Source organism: Microtus pennsylvanicus, chromosome 15 (assembly GCF_037038515.1).
Source record: "Microtus pennsylvanicus isolate mMicPen1 chromosome 15, mMicPen1.hap1, whole genome shotgun sequence".
Classification (NCBI taxonomy): domain Eukaryota; kingdom Metazoa; phylum Chordata; class Mammalia; order Rodentia; family Cricetidae; genus Microtus; species Microtus pennsylvanicus.
In genome coordinates, this window is record NC_134593.1 from 2,001,324 (window position 1) to 2,026,654 (window position 25,331).

At 41.3% G+C, this 25,331-nt stretch overlaps 1 protein-coding gene across 2 annotated transcripts in view; it reads right to left on the reverse strand.

Annotated features, from left to right (window-relative positions):
- Window positions 1–5,486: 5,486 nt before the first annotated feature.
- Gng2 (G protein subunit gamma 2) overlaps window positions 5,487–25,331 on the reverse strand; it is a 105,044-nt gene continuing 85,199 nt past the window's right edge. For both annotated transcript variants that reach the window (XM_075949174.1, XM_075949175.1), the window contains 2 exons: window positions 21,201–21,316; window positions 5,487–8,830 (listed from right to left, as the gene is read on the reverse strand). In XM_075949174.1, the coding sequence (XP_075805289.1) occupies window positions 8,702–8,830; window positions 21,201–21,287 (216 nt within the window). In that variant the 5' untranslated portion in view covers window positions 21,288–21,316 and the 3' untranslated portion in view covers window positions 5,487–8,701. The remainder of the gene's footprint in view (window positions 8,831–21,200; window positions 21,317–25,331) is intronic.

A 25,331-nucleotide genomic window follows, 5' to 3' on the forward strand; every position in this document is an offset into this window, starting at 1 on the left:
TGTCTAGGGCCCAAGTTAGCTTAGTGAGTAAATGGTTAAGTGTTGACTTACCACACTGATTTCTTCATTCAAAGAGGTAATCCAGGGGCTTGGTGTGCACAAACCATGTACTTTCCAAAAAGCAGCACAGTCAGAACTTTCCTTAAAACCCTCCCCTTTTTCACTTGCATTCCAATTTACACCCCAGAATAGTAATTAAGAGCAGAGTCTCTGAAATCAAGAAGAATCTACATGATGAATTCATCTGCTGTTCGGGAGAATGCCAATCTTCCAAACCTCCAGTTCTTTATCTACCAAACAGGCTGGATTTGTTTGAGCACTTGGTATGTCAAGGCCTGGGTCTGTGGGTTGAATGCAGGGAGTTTATTGAGAGAAAATGCTGAGAAAGAGCGAGTGCAGCAGACACAAATGTAATAGGAGGAAAGGAGGCCCCGCTGGACGGATGTTCTCCGTTGTTGGAGCACCTATTACTCTTACAGAGGATCAGGGTTCAGTTCCCTGCCCCCATGTTAGGCAGCTCACAACTGTCCAACTCCAGCTGCAGGGTATCCACACCCTCTAGGGCATCTGCATATGGATATAGTCTACATATACATACAGAGAACTAAAAATAAAAATTTAAAAAGTTTTAATGAAGAAAAAGGAGGAAGTTTGAAGATGCAGAAGTCACTGAAGAGCTTGTTGGGTTGGTTACTATTGTGGTTGACTGGGAACAACCCTGTGAGGAACTCTCAGGTCAGCTATAGACTGTGCCCAAAATGATCCTTCTGTTGGGTGGAGCTGCTGACACTGCCTCAGACTCTTCTTCCTCACTGGCTGAGGGTTGTTTCAGGGCAGAGGGAGTTGGGAGGAAGGGAAGAGTAGGGACTAAGGAGAGATTGGGGGTCCTGGTTTCCTCTGGGAAGCTGTATCCTGCTGAGAACACAGAAGTGGGCCATGCACGTGTGAGGAGGCAGGAAAGATATCTGTTTCAGAAGATTCATGGTGCTCCTTGAATTACTATGGGAATGGAGTGGAACATTGTGTACAAAATGTTGGGCCTAGTGCCTGATGCCCAGTTAAGTACTTAATGCATGTTCACTTCACTGTGGCTGCTATTGCTCTTATCATCTTCATGGTTTTTCTTGTACTTTTGTGAGTGGCAAACAGGTGACAACGTGTGACTTAGAGGCTTCCAGGAATGACATAATCCACAGCCCGTATGAACTGTGGCCAAGTGTGCCAATAGTGGATTAATATAGTATAGCTGCCCCTTAGGGGGACACCGTTAACTTGCTTATAATACATAACCTCATGTTAATACTATGGACAGAATAATTCTATACTGTATTATATAGGGACTAAGGACAAGGAACAAAATCATGACATGTTTCACACAGATAAAATTTAAATTTTTTTTTTTTTACCCACAGGCGTGTCTGCGGCTGCAGAACCCTTGGACAGCAAGCTCATATTGAATTTCACTTTCTCTTTCTTCCTTTTTTTTTTTTTAAAAAACTGCATTATCATAATTTGAGTACAAGGATAAAATACACTCCGTCAGTTGTTAGGGGCAGAAAGTCAGCCACCATTGCTCTAAAATAGCATATGACAGTACTCTCTACTAGAATAGAAATATTCTGTATCTGTGCCATTCAAAATAGCTGCTTAGCTGCTAGCTGAGTGTGGCTATTGGACACTTAACATGGGATTATCTTATATGAGGGATTGAAATTTAATTTTCCTGAAGCCTAGCTAATTTATAGCTAACTGTGAATAGTAACACATAGGCAGAATGGAGAACAATCAGATGGTGATCTCAATGACAGAGGAAGAGGCCCCTTCCTCAGCCCTAAGCTAAAGATGAATTTTGCAGTCAACCTTGTACGTCTCTAATCACTGACCCTAAAGAAGCCCACTGACCCCTCGGTATTATCACTGACGCCAAGGAATCACTGTCTGACAGAATGCCCTGGCCATGGCATGGGGCGTGGAACTTGTTTACACAGCTCAGGAAAGGGTGCCAAGACCACCACTCAGCTTTGGCCCATTGTTTTGTGTGGAGAACTTCATTCTCAGTGGCCTTAAGACTGCAGAAGGAATAAAGGGAAGTTTCCAAAAGGGGTATCCCTTACTTGGGGATGGCTACACTTTACCTGATAGACAAGATTCTCACAAGGTGGACTATTAACCCTTCCAGTCCATAATCCACCTCTGCTTTCCTCCCAGCTTCCTGGGTCCTTGGTAACTGGGAACTTTCACCATTAATCCACAAGTTTCATAAAACCAGAACAGTGTTGTCTACTTTGAAATATTGCAAAATACTGGTCTGTTTGGAGGTGAAAGGGGTGAAGCCATTCAAAGACAGCACGAACTTTGAACTGGCCTCTGAAGAGGAGCAAAAGGAAATTGCTCAAAGAGCTGTGGCTTTTTGTTTGGTTGGTTTTTGGTTTTCAGAGACAGGGTTTCTTTGTGTACCCTTGGCTGTCCTGGAATTCGCTCCGTAGTCCAGGCTGGTCTCAAATTCAGAGATCCACCGGCCTCCTGAGTGCTGTGATTAAGGGCATGCACCACTATTGCCTGGCTTAGGAGATGTGCTTTGTATCCGTTATTGTTTCCTGCCACATGGCAGTCCCGAAGGGGGTAAGCCCATAAGCAAAGGGGTTGAGGAAGTAGAGAGTCACAGGGCAGTGAAAGAGAGAGGCCTGGTGAGATAGAAAGACTGAAGAAGTAGGGCCTGGTGCTCTAGAGCCTGTGCCTGATACGAGGACCTCGAAGCAGAGCACCATGGGATTCTGAGTTTGGCGATACCAGTCTGGCAAGGAGTTCAGTTTCCTCGGAATCCCTGTTCCGCCCTCATAACCTTCCCGCAGTCTATATTGTGAGGTCATTGTCCAGGGACATGGCAGGGCACTTTTTCTGGGACTGTCATTGTCTTTTTCCTGCAGTTGCTGGTCTGGTCGGAGCTGACAGTATCACGATGCTCCAGAGGGAAACACAGAGGACAGAGGCACGTGAAAAACTCAACTTAGCACTGGGATCCAGCTGAGCGAACAACGGACCCGCTTAGGCAGTTAAGATCTTGCCTCCCATTCAATCAGGTTGAGAGCACTGACTGCTCTCCCAGAGGACCCTGGTTCAATTCCCAGCACCCACATGGCAGCTCACAACTGTCTTAACTCCAGTTCCAGGGCTTTGACACACCCTCACACAGACATATATGCAGGCAAACACCAATGAACATAAAATAAAAATAAATTATTTTTTTAAAAAAGATCTTGCCTGACCAGGCAGTGGTGGCATGTGCCTTTAATTCCAGCACTCGGAGGCAGATGCAGGCAGATCTCTGAGTTTAAGGCCAAGTTGGTCTGCAAAGTTGAGTTCCAGGATAGCAGGGACTAAACAGAGAAACCCTGTCTTGAAAAATCAAAGGAAAAAAAAATGATCTTGCCTCCTGCAACCGAGGGAGCCTGATTATTACAGACCTCTTTGGTTCCACTGCTGGGAGTGGGGGGCTGTGAGAGTGATCGTAGCAGTGGGTGTGGCTAAACTCAGACACAAGGGTTTGAGCCAGGGGCGTGGCTGGACAGGAAAGTGTTTTCAGGAGTTGAGGCATTGTTGAGGGTTGCCAGCAAGTAAGGGCCACCATCCTTCATCACTCCCTCCTTCATGATGCCTTTTCCTCTGCTTTGTTTCATTTGGTTTATCCACTTTGTTTTGTTTCCTTGTTTGGTTTGGCTTTTTGAGACTGGGTTTCTCTGCATAGCTCTGACTGTCCTGGAATTCATTCTGTGACCAGGCTGATCTTGAACTCTGAGATTATCCTACCTCTGCCTACCGAACACTGGGATGAAAGGTGTGTACCACCACACAAGGCTCTTTGGCTGCTTTGTAAAGACAAATAAATTCAGTAGTCTTCCCTCAGTTTTATAACTTGGAGATCACATGGGAAGCTGGGGCCTCATTCTGACTCTTCAGTGCAATGGGCTCACAGTGAGTTCCAAATGTGCTCGAGGTCACCAGTTACTGTCACCCTGTAACTTAGCTTAGGGCTGCAACTTACCAGCTACCGTGGGAGTTCTCACTGGGGAAAGAAAGGTTGGGAACCCAATGACCCTTTCATTGAAATCAATTCTGTTTAACTTTCCTGATTCTAAATAGAAGAAAATGTAGATTTGGGGCAGAACCGAAGGGAAAGGGATTTCCCTTGGCAAATTATTTGCAATTTGTGGGTTGGAGCTGACCCAGCTCTAATTCCCTCTGTCGTTGTGAGCACTGTCTAAAATGTGACTGGCTTATTAAAGAAGGAGTGCTGGAGGGGATCCTCCCAGAGGGACTGAATGAAACAGGAACAGAGCCAAAAGCCTCCCTCCCTCCCCCATCCTCCTGGCAAGGGCTCAGACCAGGAACTGCCTGGAACTTTACCTGCTGTTCTGTGCTCACTCCTGCAATGCTTGTGATCTGTGCCTTTCTTCAGCATTAATGGGAAAGCAAGCATTGCTGGATACTTAGAGAATGAAACTCGGTAGGTAGCATGCAAAAGAATGCATGTTGTTAAGTCACCATCAGAGAATATGATTGTGTGTGGGGGGGTGCAGGGTGGGATTTTCCTTTTAAAATACATCTGAGGCAGGCAGGCAGCATTTGAGAAACAGTGATGGACTTGGAACAGTCATGCACCAGCTCCACCATGTGGCTCCTCTGTGTTGGAGCTGCTTCTGTTGCTAGTACAAGACCTCAGAATCCAGTGCTTCTTTCTTCACTAGCAGTAGCTACTACTGGCACAATCTGAGGGATAGTCAGAAGGCTTTCTTAGAGGGGGTCTGGTGGGATAGACCTACAACCCCAGTTATTGGGGGAGGTAGGGTTGAGACAGGAGGATTGCATGTGTGAATGGGATACGGGATGAGTTCAAGGCCAGTCTGAGCAATACAGCAAGATCCTGGTGGTTTTTTTTTTTTTTAAGTAGAGAAAGAGCTGAACATATAGCTCAACGGTAGAATGCTTTCCCAGCATTTATGCAACCTTAAGTTCAAATCCAGCACTGACAGAAAGTCTTTGTTGACTGAGAAAGGTCTTTGAGGAGACTGCTGAATCTAGCATTCAAAGGTTCTGTCTTCTCCAGCACAGTTTTAAAATCACAGTCAGATAACAACACACTCCACACACAGTGAGAGCAGGGTGGTCCTACTGGGGTATAGTTACAGCAGGTTAAAACATCTACACACGGAGTCTCTGTCTCCGTGTCTCCCAGCCGTCAGAGTCCTGGGCACTCTCCCTCCCTTGGTTCTTTGTTCCCAATGGTTGTACATGAGGCACAGGGACCAAGGGAGAAGTTTTCAGACAGAGCTTCAGATAAGCTGTATTTTCTCTTTTTTAAAACCTGCTATGAACAGACTCCTAAAGAAAACCATGGATCTCTGTTTCCCCATCCCTGCTTCCCCAGGTCAGTACTGACATGGGAAGTGGTCCATAGATCTTTGCAATGAAAATGACCCCATAGGAAATGAATCTGAAAATTCCATTTATTAAAACAAATACACAGTTCATGTGGGGTAGAGATGTGCACACCACATTCAGGTTCTCCTGCTTTAACATTCTAAGCCGGGCACGAAGACTCCCACCTTTAACCCTAGCGCTCAGGAGGCAGAGGCAGGTGATCTCTGAGTTCGAGGCCAGCCTGGTCTGCAGAGCAAGTTTCAGAACAGTCAGGGCTACATTGTGAGACCCTGTCTTGAAGAAAAACAAACAAACAGAAAAAAAAAACAACCCAAACACAACAACCCCCCGCCATGTTCCTGTTCCCTTTTCTTTAAAGGTATTTTCCAGAGATCCTATACAGGAAAAGTATGGAGATCTCTAACAATTGTTGGGCTATGAGTCAGTATTTTACACATAATATCCATCATTTCCAGGAGCAGTAAGAAGCAAAGCGCTAAGGAAAAAGAAAAGGAATAAAAATCTCCTAAAGCCCATTGGCTTGATTTTCTCAAAATCCATTATGTGAAAAAGCATATGAGGGAAAGTATGACACTTATTTTTTCTTTAAATCCGATGATTTAAATTTTTTCTTACTTGCTTTCAAATTGAAAAACATTTTTAAATTGGAGTTGGTGTTGAAAATGGTTTAAGTATTTTAATGGACATTGCATTATAAGTATGACATTTATTATTTCATAATTCCATGGCAGATTTTAACGACTATGCATATAGAAATGAGGCTCTTAAATAACCGAGTTGGTTTTCTATTAGTTATCTTAAGATAAAATTATGCTGATGAAAACCATGGTTGACATTCAAAAGAATTAAGCTCTTTGGAGACCCAAGTAAGTGAAAACTTTTCCTCTTCAATAAATACAAACATTAATAAGTCAAAACTGATTTTGATTATAGCTCTATACTGAAGGATATGAAATTGTGAAAGAGACAATATAATTTCCTGAAACTTCCTTTCAGAAGGGGAATGCATTTTCTGTCTTCTCGTTCTGTAGGCATGCTCACAAAAAATTCATAATTCCTTAACTTTTAATTGCTAGACCTGTGCAAGGTGTGCCGTGAAGACCGTGATTATACTTTAATAGCTGCAGAGGTCTAAATTTGCACAGAAGACCAGAATCCTAGTGATGCCCTCTCACCAGCAAGGAGTACCCCCAGTTAACACACGAACACATCTTGTTTCAGTTCACTTTAAATGTGGGACGCTTTCAGCTGATTCCACAGTATTCTCAGTTGCACATGGTGTAGTTCTGTAAAGACTGATAGATTTTTTTTTCAACCACTAAATCTCCATGAGCATCCCACCAACTATAACAAACCCCCAAGATCTGACCAGAGAGAATTCATGGAAATTGCATTCATGCATTGATAAATGTTCTGGTATCCTCTTCTTCCCACCTCAGGTATCAATTTTAATTGGACATATTTATTCCTTTATCTGAAGACCCATAAAAGAGTTAAGAAAAATATTTACCAAATCTATTTCAAAATGGCTCCTTTCATCTTACTCTTCTCACAAAATACCCCTCCCCCAACACACAACAAACACACTTTTTAAAAAATGAGGGAGAGAATGACAAGAAGAGAAAGTAAAGTTAACTTGGATTTGGTGGTCTTTTAGGATCTGAAAACAAACAAGATGTACAGGAGACTGGGAAGAATGCAGAAAGCATACAAAGGCTTCCAGGGCCTTCCATTGCTGCTGGGGCTACAAGTACAATGGGAAAAAAAAGAAAAGGAGAGGAGAGGGGAAAGGAGGGGAGAAAAGATCCAATGTTTTTTTTTTGTGGGAAGAGAGAATGCTAGCCAGAGGAAGCTGTAAATAGGGCACAGAGGCTCTGACAAACAGGGCAGAGAACAAAGCACTGATTGCTCTGACATTTTGGGGAAGTGAAAAATGAGGACCATGTCAGTGGGAAAAAGGGCCAGCTGTGGGGTTACTCAAAGTGTGCTTGGGGTGCTTTGTCTCTCAAACAGCTGGTATTCTGGGGGTGTGCCTTCTTTGAAGCTGAGAGTTTATTTCTTCTGATGTATGAGTTAAAGAGGGCCATAGTTTTCTAGTTATCAACATGGAAAATATTCTTTTACATATGATTTCCACCGTTCCTGGAGAGTGGGAACTTGCTGATATTCTGACAATGACTTCCTAGGTCATGGTGGATCCCTGTCCGACATTCAGTGTGGGTTTACTGCACTGTCCTGGATCCTGGGTAAACCTAAATGCTATGGATTGGGGTAAATCTGATGTGAGGTGCTTATACCACAGTTCACTAGGAGGTATTTCAGGCATGGCTAAGGCGCTGAAGTGATCTCAATTTTCAAAACACAGAGAACTTTTCCCCTCTCTGGCATCTTTTTCTCTCCCACTTCTCTTCTTAGCTTTCCATCTGAACAACGAAACTTCTGAATGGATGCAACATGGAAACATTTTCATGCAGTATTACTCAAAAACTATCACAAAGATATGAAAGCACCAGTCACAACACATGATTTACATTTACTTGCAGAATCAAAACTATTATATACAAATATTAGGAACAGTGGTAAGAGAACACAGACAGCCGGCATTGTGTGTGTGTGTGTGTGTGTGTGTGTGTGTGTGTGTGCATTCTTTTTATTATTATTATTCTCGTGGAGACAGACTATGGGGAACATCTTTCTAAACATCACAGCTATTCACTTATCCTTAGAGTTCAGTTTAACACATAAACCCAGACTTATCTCCACAGTATTCTAATTGGGAGGGGTAGAGAAAGAGAAAGGGAAGGAAAAGAACAAGGCACGAAGGACTAAACATGGATGCCATTAAGTAGAACTGTGGCTACATGAGACAGCAGTTTATCAGAGGGCATTTAAAGACAATTCTCATTCCCAAGTCAGTCATATCTCAGCTCAAGACACTGGCTTTAATGTTTATTTTGTTTTTAAATATGAAGCAGAAATGTAAGATCTTAAAGGGATAGCAGGAAAGAAGTGACATTGATTTTGTTTTTTATACATTGCCCTCCTCCAGACAGGTCTGCAGGGTCAGATCTAAAGTTGGGAATGTGGAATTGGCTTCCATTCTCACAAGGGGACAATTCTTTAGACATGCACAGCCTGGAGTGTCCAGGATGGTTCTCCTTCCTCTCTTTAAATGCTGCAGACCAGAAAGGCGCCCACTTTGCTAGAAACTCTACATCAATGTCCCTGGAGCCCCGGTGGTCTTCATCTTCCTCTCAGAGACTTAAAGGATAGCGCAGAAGAACTTCTTCTCCCGAAAGGGGTTTTCTGAGGCCGGGACTGGAGTCAGCAGCGGGTCTTCCTTGGCGTGTGCCTCACAGTAGGCCATCAAGTCTGCAGCCGCCTTGGACACCTACAAGGGAAGGCAGAAACTTGAAAGGACAGACAGGCATGGACCCAAACACCCCCGGTGCTGTTGCTCAAGTCTCAGCTTTGTGGTCCGCCACGTTTGGGTTCGTCCGGATGGAAGGCCAAAGACTGAAAGTGAAGGGAGACACTCCTGCATAAACTTGGCTTCCTGGTCTGCACACAAGGGATCAGTGGAATTGAGCTGACAGGACTGTTGCCAGGAGGTGAGAGTCTAGGGTAAAAGGAGCCTCAAAGGAAAGGGCCACTTAACATCAGGGTCCTGCAAGTGCCTACTCTGTTATCCTACTTCTGCATCCTTATACTTTAGTTGCTGTACCTGGTGGCAAGAATTATACAAGTGAGATAACCGAGAAAAGACATCCAAGACCTCATGTACAGGAAGCTTTTCACACAGGATTGTTACTATATATCTGTGGATAACATATATCTTATAGAATATATATTCATATATATGTGTATATACATATCTATAGCTATTCCCCTGCTTTTCGGAATTCTGCTAGGAATGCCAAAGCCATACTGGTACTACCAAGGAGGCATAGTTTCAAGTATACACACACACACACACACAGTGATACAATGTAGCACAGAATATATACATCACAGTATCACTGTTTGTGGTCTCCAGCAGAGGTGCTGCCCTGCTTCTGGAGAAGGTGAGAAGTTGCCAGTGGTGCTTTTCTTTGTGGTTGCTGCACATTTTTTGTTACTTGGGAAGGTAAATTTAATTCCACCAATTCCACTAAGGTGTCCCATCTGCGTGCAAAGCACTCAAATCCCTGGCTAGTTCCAAAGGGGGAAACTAATTCTTCACACACCTTTACCTAACTTGATAATAGCAAAATGAAAGGGAATTCACTTTCTAGGCTCAGCTCCCCGAAACAGGGAAAATGTCAGACTTAGAGTAGGAATGGCAGCCATTTTTTCATCATGACTTTTACTTATTTGAGCAATATTCACTAAACAGGAGCTTAACTGCTAAGTAGCAGAGACTGTAAAACAGCAATACTGAAATCACATTTGTGAGGAAGAGATCTGGTGCCATCCACACCTACTCACCCACGATGCTCACATACAAACATGTGGCATGAAGTTTCATTTTTAAGATTTTATTTTTATTTCATGTATGAGTGCTGCATGCAAGTTTGTGTATCCTGTGTGTACATTGCTCCAAGAGGTCAGAAGAGGGCATTTGATCCCCTGGGACTGGAGTAACAAACTGTTGTGAGCTGCCATGCTAGGGACCAAACACAAACCCAGGTCTTTTAAAAGAGCAGCCAGTGCTCTTAGCCTCCAGGTCATCGCTTTAGTCAACATGCTTTTTATGACCCAGAAGATATTAGAGTGGGAAAAATTAATAACATGGAGTTGCTCATAGTTTATATTTGAACAAATTATTCTGAAGGATTTCCTTTTCAAATATATTTTGTTTCCTCAACTAGATTGCAGTCTCCTGTGGATGATAATCCAACACATCAAAATCTTATTAATAACTACAATAATTGCTGATATCTCTGACCTTTGCTATGTGTCAAAACCGTGTAAACCATGTTATACCAATCTGTAGATTGTGTCGTACAAAGTCTGTAGGGCAGTACCGTGTATCTGTAGGGCAGTACCGTGCACCTGTAGGGCAGTACCGTGTATCTGTAGGGCAGTACCGTGTATCTGTAGAGCAGTACCGTGTATCTGTAGGGCAGTACCGTGCATCTGTAGGGCAGTACCGTGTATCTGTAGGGCAGTACCGTGTATCTGTAGGACGGTACCGTGTATCTGTAGAGAAGTACCGTGTATCTGTAGAGAAGTACCGTGTATCTGTAGGGCAGTACCGTGTATCTGTAGGGCAGTACCGTGTATCTGTAGGGCAGTACTGTGTATCTGTAGGGCAGTACCGTGTATCTGTAGGGCAGTACCGTGTATCTGTAGGGCAGTACCGTGTATCTGTAGGGCAGTACCGTGTATCTGTAGGGCAGTACCGTGTATCTGTAGAGAAGTACCGTGTATCTGTAGGGCAGTACCGTGTATCTGTAGGGCAGTACCGTGTATCTGTAGGGCAGTACCGTGTATCTGTAGGGCAGTACCGTGTATCTGTAGAGAAGTACCGTGTATCTGTAGGGCAGTACCGTGTATCTGTAGGGCAGTACTGTGTATCTGTAGGGCAGTACCGTGTATCTGTAGGGCAGTACCGTGTATCTGTAGGGCAGTACCGTGTATCTGTAGGCTTTTAATATCCTCATGCTTTGTTCTTTCTGGGGTTTTATTCCTGTTTTTCTAGCTTTTTTTTGAGGGGGGCAGACAGAATCTTACTATCCTGCCTTGGCCCTTGCTATGTAGTTCGGGTCGGTATACAACTCGGGATCCTCCTGTCTCAGTCCCTTAGACACTAGGATTACGGATGTGTGCCGTCATATCAAGCACTGTCCTCAACGTGTGTGAATTCTAGGCTTAGGTCCCAGCTCAGGAACAGCCAATTGTGAGTGTTCATGTTCTTGATTTAAAGTCTACTTAGACTGCCACGTGTGTTCCTTACCTTAGTGTGAATTATGCGACAATCTGCCTAGATTTTATGCTTTGGGCTTATCCCTTCTAACACTTGGCACGTGAATTATTTTTATATTTATAGGCCCAGTGATCCATGAAAACTTTTCTCAGAACTTTAGAACAGTTTCTACCTTTTCTGTCCTGTTGATTCATACTCCAAAAATATCCTACATTTAGATGCCTTGCTATCATCTCCATAGATTAAAGCAACATCTCTGTGACAACTGAAATAACTGGTTATATAAAAAGTCTTTAATTGGATTCCCCAATGGGCCTGAGGATAAAATTTAAAGAGTATCTTATAAACTTTGATGATTAAAACTATTCCTTTATTTTTTCTAATGTCAAATGGAAATTTATCATCTCCCTCTTTATAAACAGGTACACTAGCATGAGCTGTGCAGGCAAGCCAGTCAGTTAATGGAATCAGATATTTTCAATCATATTACAGTCATCTTTATATCTCAACGAGGTATTTATATTTATCCACTTTATGGTTATAGACATGGCATTAGACTATATAATAAAGGAATATATCTATAACCATATTATATATTATATATGTTTTGAAAATATTTTTCAAGGTATGCTATTATCTAAAATATTTTAGAAAAACATTCTGTTACACTGTATTTCAACATAATTAGTTTCCTTTGTAGTTTAAAAGCATCACTCTAAGAAGGGGACCATAAACTTCAGCAACAACTAGTTAGGTCAAGGATACCAAAATGTTTAGGAAGCTGTCACAAATGTTCTCATCATATGGTGTATGTAAAGACAGTTCAAACATTCAGATTGCCTTATGTAACTTCCCATTTGAAATTGTCAGTTGTTCCCTACTACACTTTGTAGAAACAAAAACATCATATAGTAGCTTGTGGATCCAGAAAGTTTGGAACTCTGTCCTCTCTAGTTTCATAACTCCCTACTTCCCCCTTTTAATTTTGAAAACTCTGCAGTCCTTTCTGCTTCATAGTTTTGTGTATCTGATTCTGAGACATCGTCTTTCTTCACATCCTCTGCGGTCTGCTTTATGTTTATTTTCTTTTTTCTTTTTCTGCCAGTAATCAATGGAAACCCAGTTCCTGACAGGGCACTCATTGATCACTTTGTCCAAACTGACTTTCTTTACCCTTTGCTGTCCAAGTGTGAATCTTCTCATTCATGGATGCCACACCCCTCCCAGTATGGTCATCCTTCTGAGCTTGTTTATTAGTATTTTCTAACTCTGCAAGTACTCTTTGGTATGAAGGCAGTAACTATCTGTCTTATGCATTGCTGTATCTTCAGTGCTGACACATAAAAGAGGCTCAAGCAATTACTGAAAGAATTCTCAGACGTAACCTTAGTCAACAGATATTTCATTCTATCAAAGTGTTAAAGTAAGTCCAAATAGATGTAAATGTTTCTGATCAACTTAACTGCACCCCACATTAAAACTCAAAGATTTAAAGGAATATTAAAAGTAACAGTACGCTACAAGATCAGCTTCACAGTGTCTAGTTTCTATACAATATTGCCAATTGCAAAGAAGCAAGAGGAGAGTTTCACTGTAGTGGTGAGATAGACATAAGACTGACATGGTCCATGAAATGGGTAGGTAGGGATGGGGCCAACAAAGCTATTTAAATATTCTCTATATGATCATGAACACAGAAAAAATAAAAACATGACCAAAAGAGACATGAAGGATGTGCAAGGCATCTTCTGTGGCGAAGGGGAGGTGCAGAGTGGAAACTTGGTTCTCTGCAGGAGAGGAGGCAGACAAGGTTGAGGCAAGGTGTTGTCTCATTTCCAGTAAAGGGGGTTAAAATTGTAGAAATCAAGAAAATGATACTGCTTCTTTAAGGTATAGAATAGGACTTGGTGGTTTGGGTATAAATACATGGTTATATATACACATACATACAGACAAAGGAAAAATAGGTATGAAGTGTACATGAATGCTTATGTGTCGTGTGTCTATATGTGAACATGCATGTGCATTTTCTAGCTCCATCCAGGGAGAGGACCTGAAGCAATGAGCATGCTGCATATCTAGATCTTTGTTTTTAAAAGCTGCTCTCAAACGAGTTAGGGCGCACTGGAGGAAAGAATGACTGCAAGGCTGGGCAAGGACTAGGCAAGTGCTCAAGAAATGAGTGACTCATACCAAAAGGACCCAGTAACTAGCTCTTAACCCATGAAAATTTAACACAAAAAATAATAGGCCCCAGGGGCTGAAGTAATGGTTTGTGTGGTTAAGAGCATGACCGCTTTTCTAGCTGAATGGGGTTCAATCTCCAGCATTTACGTGGCTGCTAGCAGGGGGTCTGCTGCCCTCTTCTGCCCTCCCAGAGTGCCATATAAAATAAAATAATGAGAAATTAAACAAAGATTATCAACCATTGATTAAAAGGGGACACCCTGAGCCCATAGCAATGTAATTAAATACACTTAAAAACGGAATGTTTTTGAGGAATAAGAGAATTACACAATCTAGAGCTACTCAAGTTCCCAAGTACTGAAGACCTGCAAAGGGAAAAAGAACTGCTTTTCATAGAGAAAGCTTGAAGACAACATCTTAGTCAATAATCAAAGTTAACATTACCAGTAACTGATAACTCAAAATCAAGTCCTGCCTGAGGGAGGAGGCACAACAGAAAAACACTTCATATGGTCAAGTTGTCTCACTGGAATTTATTCAGAGAGAAATAGCAGATAAGAGGGACAGCAAAGTGGCTCAGTGGTTAAATGTCCTTGTGGCCAAGCCTCCTGAGTTTGATCCCAAGGCCATGTGGTGAAAGGAAAGAAAAGTCAGACAAGCCCAAACTGAGTGACCTTGCATAAAATAAATGGCCCACAATCTTAATCATGTGTCAAGGTCATGAAAGCAACTGTGTTACACAGGACAGCTAAGTGCAAAACAAGATTTTCAGTCAGACCCTTTGCTAAAGAAGGTATTATTGGGGTAATTTTCAATATTTAGATGGGCCATTCCTTAACTTATTCCAAATGGTAGGAAAATAAAAGCCCTCGGCACTGTACCTGTGACTTGTCCATCACTGAGATGTGATGTCTCTAGCCCAGGAGGTTACTTAGGACAGCAGCATTTGTCTTCCAAGACTGACAGTTGTTGAACTCCAGTTATGTGTAACCTCACTAAATTCAAACCAAGGAGCCAGGAGAGGGGAACTCTGGACAGCCCCAATAAAAGCCATCAGACTATGACTGTAAGCTCTGAAATAATAAAGAACTTGATGTCTCTGAGAAGTTGCAGAAGAGGCAGCTTTCTTTTGAAATAAAAACCAGACCTCCCGCCAAAATTAAATGGAATGAAAAGATACAGTTCCATCTACATTACATTACAAAGTTGAGTTCCCTCCTCAAATCGATGTTACAGAATGCATGCAAGCTGTCAGGCAAAGAAACAAACCCCTGAGAGGCCGCCATTGCCTCTGCCTGTGGGAAGTGGCCTTGTGTTGAAGGGTATGAGTCACGAAGTCACTTCCTCTTTGGCTCGCCTGCATTAATGCAGTCATCCGGGCTATATCAGTCTCTGGTGCAGCTGGTGTTACAAGCTTACTCCATCAGGCTTGGCTATTTTAAAAAATTAATTTCCCAGGGATTTGAAACTTCTAAGGTTTTATAGTACAAATGAGGATCTCAAATGCTCATATATTAAAAATTTTTAAATAAAAATGGAACTATATATATATATCATATATCATGCATATATATGATGAGATGTGTTATGGCTGACATGTCAAAACACAAAATTCATTTATATTTCACAAGTCTCATGCATATAACCTGAAGGTAATGCTATATAGTATTTTTGGAAAGCTTATGATTTTACTACGACTTGTCAAATGAGGTCAGTGTGGAGCTTTCCTCTGGTAGCAGTGTCTTGGTGCTTAGGAAGTTTGGGAAGACTTTGAGTTTTTTTCTTTTTCTTTTCTGTTTTTTTTTTTTGTTGTTGTTGTTGTTTTTGTTTTGTGTTATTTTTTTTTTTTTTTGAGACCAGGTTTCTCTGTAGCTTTGAAGCCTGTCCTGGAACTAGCTACTAACTCTTATAGATTAGGCTGGCCTCAAACTCACAGAGATCTACCTACCTCTGCCTCCTGAGTGCTAGGATTAAAGGTGTGTACCACCACTGCCTGGCTAAATTTGGAATGTTAGGGTATAATGTTTTCCTGGTGGCGATGTACAATGCATAAGGCTAAGTATATACTTTCTGATGGAAAAATAGTCCTCAGCTGTTAAAAATTGTACCAGCCCTCAAGAAACTGAAGTTGCACACTCATATCAATACAGAACAGAATTTAATTGGAAACATTTGCTTCGTTTCCAGAAACTGCAATGACCATACTTGAAGATCTGTAAGTTCTTTGTATGCTTTATTGATTTTATCATCCATAGAGATGTTCTCAATTGTGCTATAAAGAGGACTATAGCATATTCTTTCTAATAAAATTAAACATATTGCTTTGAGAAAGGAATATTAAAGCTTTCAACTTAAATGTTGGAAAAATATTTGCAAAGCCCCAAACCTAGGCTATGCCCCCTCTCCCAATCTCTCTCTTCAGAGTCTTGCTATGCAGTTCAGGCTGTACTTGAACTTGCTATGCAGTTCAGGCTGTAATTGAACTTGCTATGCAGTTCAGGCTGTATTTGAACTTGCAGCAATCATCCTGTCTCGGGCTCTCAAGTGGGATTACAGGTGCACACCATCAGACCTTGTCCTGGTGTAAACTATTTTGTCTCTCAGTACAGTGCTCTCTGAAGTTCAGTTCCTATGCACTATGAGTCTATTATCAGAAAGATGATCTAGTTATTAGAAATGCCTAGACTTGACTCACTAATTTATGTCTTTTTTCAATTGTTAAAATTAGCCTACCTGTTTATTTTTGAATTGTTTCAAAAGGTGCACTGCAAATGGAGTTTACTTACAACCACACTATGGTACACAACAATTTGACTTTAAAACCACCCATCCTACCCCCCTTTTATACAGCATTTGAATTCCCTTTAATCGATGCAATTTTATTTATCTAATAATTTCACACTAGAGTCATCAAAGAACCATGGAGAACACAAGCACTGCCTTCACCTTTAAGAACATGCAGTCTGCCTGGAATAGTTTAGTTAATAAAAGTTAAAGTAGCAAATTTGGTAGAAATAGAAAAAGATTCATGATCGGGTGGGGATTTGAGCTGATACTTAGTGAAAGCATATGATTTGCACAGAAAAGAGGGGTTTGGGGTGTGGTGTCCCAGGGAGGAACCCAGAATAACCAGGAATTACACAACACACTGTTAAAGCAGTAAGGAGCATTGGTTGAAAGGAACACTGGGAATAACTGGGAAAAATGAGTAGGTTTGAAATCTTTATGTGAGATCAGTTTATGAGACTTATCAGGTAAGAAACGACGATTTCCTTCATACTCCTGGCCTTCGATTTTTTCCCCTCTTACCTCTATTATTTTTATAATGGTAAGAGTTGACTCTGTCAAATAATATAACTTTTCTTATCCGTACAGGTGGGTTAATTCCTAGGAACCCTGATTTCACACTGTGGTGTGATCTTGATAGCAGGAAAGTGAAGCTAGAGGTGTCTGCGTCTTGCTAAACAGGAATGCCAGATTATGGATGCAAAACTGAAAAGACGCAGCCGATATCTGCTACCCTGGGGACAGTGGGTGGCCATCTCGGGCCTGTCATATGCACCAATCATCCAAGAATCCACTCTTCCCAGGAGCCCCAAATGGCTGATTATGGAGCACTCGTGGTTCCCAGTGGCTTCCAGTTGTCCCTTCAACTGCTGACCCCACCGCTTCTCTGTCCATGTATTCTGAGACACCTTCTATCTTCTATAATTAATCCTCACTTTCTGCTTAAGCTAGACAGCTTCAGTTTCTATTTGATACCCAAAGAGTTCTAGTATGGTGATAATCAGATAGTTCCTGAAACTCCGCTGTCCTCCACTTCTGTCTGTCCTCCCTGAACTCCTTATTCTGCTGTTAGTGTTCATATATGTCCTGCTTTAGAAATTCACATGCCACTCCACAGCCCCACTACTCTGCCATGCTGACTCCCTTGCTTCATTCCCTAGCCTTGAAATAAATGCTAACAAAGAGAGGACGGTTGTGTCATTATTATATGCCTGGGGCTTGCGAACAGATAAGGGGTTTATTAGTCTGAATCTCCTAGGATGTGATACAAAGTTTCAAAACAAAAAGTGTTATTCAGGTCAAATAGAGCAGGCGGGGTCTCTCTAGAGACCACCTGAGGGATAAGGTGCCTCTTGCTTATATGAGACCTTTAGAAGCTCCAGGCAGCTGTACGCTATCACCTCTTATTAAGGGTCCTACTGATGCAGCCTTAGCCACAGCTGATTCTTTCAGATGTGCATAAAGCTATCATATAATGAGGTAACTTCTGTACCTGGAAAATCATCAGCCTGGCATCCTCCAAAAAGCCCTCCCCTCCACCACCATCACAGGCTCTGCACTGGAAGAGGGTGGAGAAGCTAGAAATCTTGGGGCCCTTGAAAGACCCCTGAAAGCAGATAACCAGCTAGCTGACAACTGTGTCAATATAGTCACAATTTTACCCAGCAGGGAAACTAAAAATAATCTGTTACTTCACCCCAGCATGCCCGCCTGGCTGTGTGGTGCAGAACAAATGCCCTAGTACAGGCAGTTGCTGGATTTCCATCAACAGAAGATCTGATGGCAGCAAGAAGATTTCAGACATGGAACTGTGACAATTGCCTGGGAGATGGTGGCTTGGTGCATAGTTTATTATTATATTTATTATTTATTTATTATATATTTATTATTATTTACCCTTGCACGAGCTCTCTCTCTCTCTCTCTCTCTCTCTCTCTCTCTCTCTCTCTCTCTCTCTCTCTCTCTCTCTAGCTATTTATTTATGTCTCTTCAGAGGGCAATTAGGAGTTGGCTTTGACACCTTTGGTAATTATGCTTCCTGGATATTTTTGTTTATTTTGATAGTAGGTCTTTGTTCATATCTTTTGTAACCTCTCACTATGAGACAGATTGTCAAGGTTAAGACCTGTATTTGTTCATTTCTACCTCTAAAACCTAGTAAGTACTGGCAATATGGAAAATCTCAATAAAGTATTTATTAGACAAATAGATGGATAGACAGATAAAAACATCAACCTCACAAGGAGGGTCCTGGAAACCTTTATCCAAAACCTAATGATTGGTTTGAATCTTAGGGAATCAGTTCTATTTTCCATTAAAGTGAAGAGGTGAAGGGGTGGATGAAGGACAGTCAAAACTTGGAGGTTTTTTTTCCAGGGAATCAGAAGTTAATGTGCCCAGTGTGGGCAAGAGAACAGGAAATAAAGCTGAAGACATGCACAGGGGAATTCTGTAGTTTCCATTAAAGAGTTTAGGATTCACTGTACAAGGGATGCAGAACTGTGGTATAATAAAGTTTTCAGTGGGAGAGGAAGATGGCTGAGGAGGGCATTTCAGCACCCTCGCTTGTGGTCATCTTTAGCACCCATCAGAACCTCACACTTTCCCTCAAGACCAGTGTCTGGGGATTCTGAGGAGTGGCAGAAAACGCCAGCTCCAGCAGAGTTTCACAGAGAGGCCAAAATCACTATTTCTCAGAAGGAGGATGTGTGGAGCTTGCATTCCCCTTAAAGGAGAAAGGAAAGTCCCTGGGACATCTCCCTTCTCCTAACAGTTGGGGGATAAAAAAGAAGAGGCAACAAAGGAGGAGAAAGCAGAAGGCGGCAGAGGAAGAAAACACACAGGAAGGAGCCCTTATCTCATTCACAAGCAAAGAAGAATAACCGCCATGGAAAACAGAGCAGGATCTGATTACAGCATCGCCCACCACCGGGAGTCTGAGTTTACAAAGGGGGTGTCTAGGGGATGGGACATGTCCTGGATGTTTGCCCAGATTCTTTGTGAAGATGGATGAGTTCTCCCTTCACGATCCAGAACTGAGGAAATGGTGGTGAGAAGGTTCAAACCTTTTGCCCTGAGGAGGCCGTTCTTAACTGTGGCTATTATATTTGAATTAACTGAATAATAATAAAATACTGATGTCTGACTCTTAAACCCAAGAGATCCTAATTTAATTGGCTTTCCTTTAGTGTGCTTTGGGAATTGGTCTGTTTATAGAGTCCTTTGGGTGATATAAACATACGCATGGGCTGAGAACAACTACTCTACACCAGGAGCCAGCAAACTTGTTTCATAAAGGAACAGAAGGTCATGATTTGGAGTTTCAGGGGCTATGCGATCCCTGATATCGGTTCTGTGGCTGGAGTGTGAATGGAGCTACACACAAAATATAAACAAATGAGTATACTTGTGTGCCAATAATACTTTATTTATAAAAACATAGCACGGACTAGATTTGACTCCTAAGCCATGTTTTATTTTCTGTGGCATACCCCAGTGTATCCGCTGAACAATCCAGACTTTTTCAAGTGTAGAGAAAAAAAGTAAAAATACTAAAAATTTTTAAAAATGCATTTGGAATAATGTTCTATTTTATTTTATTTGAGTACAGTGGGATATGTTTGTGAGCTCTGTTTCCTAAAATGCTTTTGAGAAAGTAAAATTGATTATTGACAAATTTTATCTATAATCCATCTTATAATAGCTATCTACTCATAATGACAGTGGAGTTAACTTCACATTTAAAATATGCCAAACTAATGGTTTGAACAAAAATCTTGCATCTAAGCCAACCTCAACAAGCTGATGAAGTCTGGGACATGAACGAAAAAGTAAATTACTAACATTCATTTAACTTTTCTGCATGTGGAGGCCAGGGGTGAATGCCAGACAACTTCCGCTATCACTCCCCACCTTATTTTTTGAGACAGGGTCCCTCATGGAGCCTAGAGCTCACTGTTTCTATTAACTGTCAGGCTAGCAAGTCCCTGAGATCTGCCTGTTTCTGTGCACTAACACATTTGGCTTTTTTCTTTTTACATTAATTTTCATTGCCCACCCACACCGTGTGTATGTGTGTGTGTGGTATGTGGTGTGGTATGGTGTGGTGTTATGTGGGTGTGGTGTGTATATTTATTGTATTTGGGTGTGGCGTACTATGGTATGTAGTATGGTGTATGTGTATGGTGTGGTGTGTATGTGTGATGTGGTATGTGGTGTGGTGTGCAGTGTGTGTGTATGTGTATGTGTATGTGTGTGTGTGTGTACTACAGTACACCTGTAGAGGGCAGAAGCAGTCAGTTCTCTCTTTTACTAAGTGGGTTCTGGAGATTGAAGTTAGATTGTCCAGTTTGGTAATGAGCAAGCGGCTTCACCATTGAGCCATCTTGCAGGCCCCCAAACTTGAGTTTTCGCGAGAGTGCTAGAGATCCAAACTTAAGTTTCCACGCTTGCACAGAAGGTACTTCACCCACTGAGCCATCTACTTAGGCCTCAAGTGGGACTCTTGTGCTTTGAAGAAAAAAAAATTAGTAAGATATAAAGATGAAATTTTTTTTCAATGGTGAATGAAAAAAACAGAATAGACTTATAAAACAGTCACTTAGTCTTAGATACTAAATGGGATAGAACATGTTAGAACCCAGAATGAGGAAAGCATCCTAATTGGATCAGAGGAGGTGACTAGAGGGTGGAAGTCTCAAGTGCTCGCCCATTCCCTTGGGACCCCTCCATGAAGGTAGAGATACTTTAGAAAGATGGGTATCACCAGGATTATTACACCCACTCCTATTCTTTCTGATATTACCCATTTCTATAGAAAATCAAATAAATGTCTGTAACGTAGTCAAGCTGGATGAGCTACAGACGATGTCACCCTCACCTTTATCCTGTCGATGTTGGCTTCCATCTTCAGCTGCTCCACCAGTTTCCTGGCTTGTGCTATGCTAGCGGTGTTGTTACTGGCCATCGGAGAGCTGGATAGGGTTTTCAGACACTCTAGAAAGCAAAGAGGAAGACTGCATCAGAGAGTTCACAAACTGCGGAACATACAGTTCTCCACAGCAGGCAGATCTCAGAACGTGACAATAACTAGGTCCAGTTCCCTGGTCATCTATATCCCAGTCAGCATTATGTATAACTAACAGGACTTGATTTCCCTGTCCCAAAGAGGAATGTTCACCAAGTCAGGCAGAGTAAAATACACTAGCGTGTGTGTGTGTGTGTGTGTGTGTGAGAGAGAGAGAGAGAGAGAGAAAGAGAGAGAGAGAGAGAGAGAGAGAGAGAGAGAGAGAGAGAGAGAGAGAGAGAGAGAAAATCAACTTAATTTATAAAATTCTCTGAAAGTGGTAGGGTACTGGTGTATACCACCGCTGTGTGGCTGCTGTGGGTTGTGGGTGCTCTGTTGTCAGAGGTTGGGTAAACTATCCTTACAGAATGAGAAAGAAGCTGAGCTGAGGGGTGGGAGAAAATTCAACAGTCCTTCAGTCTCAACACTATTTCCAATATTCTGATAAAATCAAGCTCCACTCCTCTGCTTAGATTGGTTACCACAGGGACACTACACTGGGACAGCAGAAGTGGTGGTGGATGGGGAGAGTGTAACTTTTCAATGCCACTTAATTGCACACTGTGAAGAGCCATCCCTTCACACTTGGAACTGTGGCTGAGTTCACAGTTGTTTTTCTCACAATCCTTCAGGAATAAATCCACATTGTCAAGGGGAGACAGAACCATGTCTAAATTAATAATGTCTAAAGGACATTAATTAGTTTAATAGCATTTTTCTAAACTAAACACAAAAGACTTCTTCTGGGTCATCGAAACTGTGCCCTTGTGCTTTGAAAATTACATTCTCTCCCTGTTGTAGACCATGGGACAGCATCTCTGTTAGAACTTTCAGGGCCCCTCATGTGGTGGGTCCCCACAACCTTTCCAAACTTATCCTAATTTTATTTCTACTCTAACTCTTGATCTAGCATATCATTTTCCATTATTATTATTGCTCCTTTTTAAAAAGTATTCTGCTTTGTGTTTGGTGTCCTCCCCCAGATTTGATGGGATCTTGCTCTTATCAAGGTTCCACGCTCTTATTTAAAGCTGCCCCTGGAAGTTACTGACATTTGGCGGGGTAGCAATGACCTAGAGCTTTAGTTTAACTAGAGTGCCAGACCCAGGAAATGAAACATGATACACCCCATTGATTGACACTGATAGTCTTGCTCTTGATCCATTATACTACAGGTTGTAACCCTGGCTCTCTTTGGGAAACTTTATTAAGTAGGGATAGAGTGGAATCGGACTCTTCATCTCAAAAAAGAACAAGGGCACAAAGAAAACCCAGGCATGAAGAGTAAACCACAATAAGTCATAGACAAATTTACCAAACACTAAAATTCTGCTTTGTTGTTGTTATTTTAATTACTAAAAAAGCAAAAGATATAAACGATCTTTTTAGTATTAAGAAAAAATGATATGAAATTTCCCTCTGAATGTTGTGACTATCATTGGTTAATAAAGGAACTGCTTTGAGCCTATAGCAGAGCTAGGCAGAGAAAACTAAACTGAATGCTAGAAGAAAAAAGGACAGAGTCAGAGAGAAGCCATGGAGCCTTCACTGGAGACAGAAGTGCTGAAACTTTGCTGGTAGGCCATGACCTTGTGGTGATACACAGATTAAAGGAGATGGGTTAAATTAAGATATAAGAGTTAGCAAATAAGAAACTAGAGCTAATGGGCCAAACAGTGAACTATATTTAAATAATATAGTTTCTGTGTGGTTATTTTGGGATTCTTGGGCAGCTGGGAAATAAACAAGTGGCCTCCTTACAACAAATTGGCACCCAATGTGGCCAACTAAAATTCACATAAAACCTGAAAGGGCTTGGAAAGGAATTCTAGACACTAAAAAACAAAGTTTAGCCACATTTTTGTTCCGAATGGGCTTTGTTTGCTGATGGGTTGCCACAGCTCTCATAAGAGAGGTCTTCCTGATTCAGTGATAGCAGAATAAAAGTCACATCATTTTAAAATGCTGGGTTTCTGGGCCATGCAGCCAGCGCGACCTCCAGCTCTTTCAGAAGGCTGAGCATTTAAATGGGTTTTATTAGAAGAGTGCTAAAACTTGCTTAATGACAACATAGACCCTCTGTGTGCCTAAAAATGGGGCAATATGCACTGCTTGCAGAGGCAGCGAATGGACTTCCACCATATTGGATTATGCGGAGCAAGCAGGAAGTACTGTCAATACCCTAGAAATGCCACAACTTAGATTCTTAAATGTTTAGCATTTTAAAAAGTGCTTCTGGTCAGAAAATATTACAGATATGCAATAAAGACAAATCCAGATTTTAAAAGATCTCTAAATGTGTCACAGTGTTGAATAATTGTATGTAGGCTTGGGAGAGAGAAGGGAAAGAGTATAAAGAGTTGGAAAAAAAGTAAATTGTTTTTAAAAATAGTGTTTAATGAGACAGAGTACAGTCATAGATTAAAAGGAGTAAAGAAAAAAATAAACCACATAAAGATGGAAAATTCACAGAGTCTGGATTATTATATTAATGTGTTTTCTTTGAATTTTTTGACTGTGAAAGAGCTAAGTAACCAACATATACATTTTAAAAGTATCTTGATTTCAGAATTTGCAAAAGAGGTTCTTCTTTTGTTTCCATAGAAGATGAGAACTAATGGATTGCTTCCAGACTAATATGGTTTGATGCAACAAGACCCCTAGAAAGGTTGCTATAAAAATTACCTTGCCCAACTGCTGACTTAAATGAAACTAGCACACAGGATACACCATGAAAGACCTGACTAACAGTGCTCCTAATCAGCAGGAAGTAGTCTGGAGAACTATGTCCATATTTCCAAATATTGTTTATAAATGTTTGTTTACATTTAAAGGGGGATATGCTAGAGATTTGCATTGGTATGGATCTTGGTTTATTGATGAAAATTAAAGGTCAATTTTGTTATACTGTGTGTATGTGTAGGTGTGTGTGTGTGTATATATATATATATATATGTTTGCTCTTGGTTAAGGTATTGTGATTGTGCAGCTCATTTAAAAATTTAATGTATAATTAAGAAATATAGGTTAATAGAGAGTCATCTATAATAGTCAAGCCTGTAGTCAGGTTAGTTAGATTTTCTAGATGTACAGAGATGTATTTCAGATGAATAAGGACTCTTCAAACCTTTCAAAGACTACAGAATATGGCATTTAAAGTGTTTTTAAAAATTAGGACTTTTCATGACCATGAGACACTTCTGCTCCTGGCAGCACCAATCTACTTCAAGAGGAAGATGGGCATCAAAGAGGCTCTGAGTGCAGTTTGTTAGCCATTTAGGCAAGAAACTGCTCATGCCTGGACTGCTTTATGATATGCTGTGTAAACTGGACATGCAGGACCCACAGAGAAATGACTGCTGAACTTGCCTTCAGGGTTCCTGCTTCATGAAAGAGTCTGCTAGACATTCTGCAGGACACAGAAAAAAGTGACTAATCATATAGGTGGAACTGTTTTTAAAATTTCCTGCTTCATGGAAAAGTCCACTGGATACTATGGGCCTATAAGTGAGGATGGGTGCTCCAATAGTGCAGAAAAACTTTGGGTGACTGTCCAGTCAGTGAGATGTCCCTGCCAATTGTAGAGTTTTGGAAGTTGCTTACAATGTACTTCTTGTTAACTTAGGTAATATTATATCCTTCTGGAGTCTTTGATGGATTTGAAGAATTTATAGTTATAGTTTTCCTTAGTTATGATAAATAATAAAGTAGATATAAATATTGTGACTATAATTCTTGCTTGACAACTGCTTTGTTATATGTGATTTTACTATATTAAAATGAAAACCTTCCTTTTTATTTAAACAGAAAAGGGGAGGTGATGTGGGATTCCCCTCTGTATGCTGTGAATATTATTGCTTAATAGAGGAACTGCTTTGGGCCTGTAGCAGAACTATAATAGGGGAACAAAACTAGGTGGGGAAAACTAAACTGAATGCTGGAAGA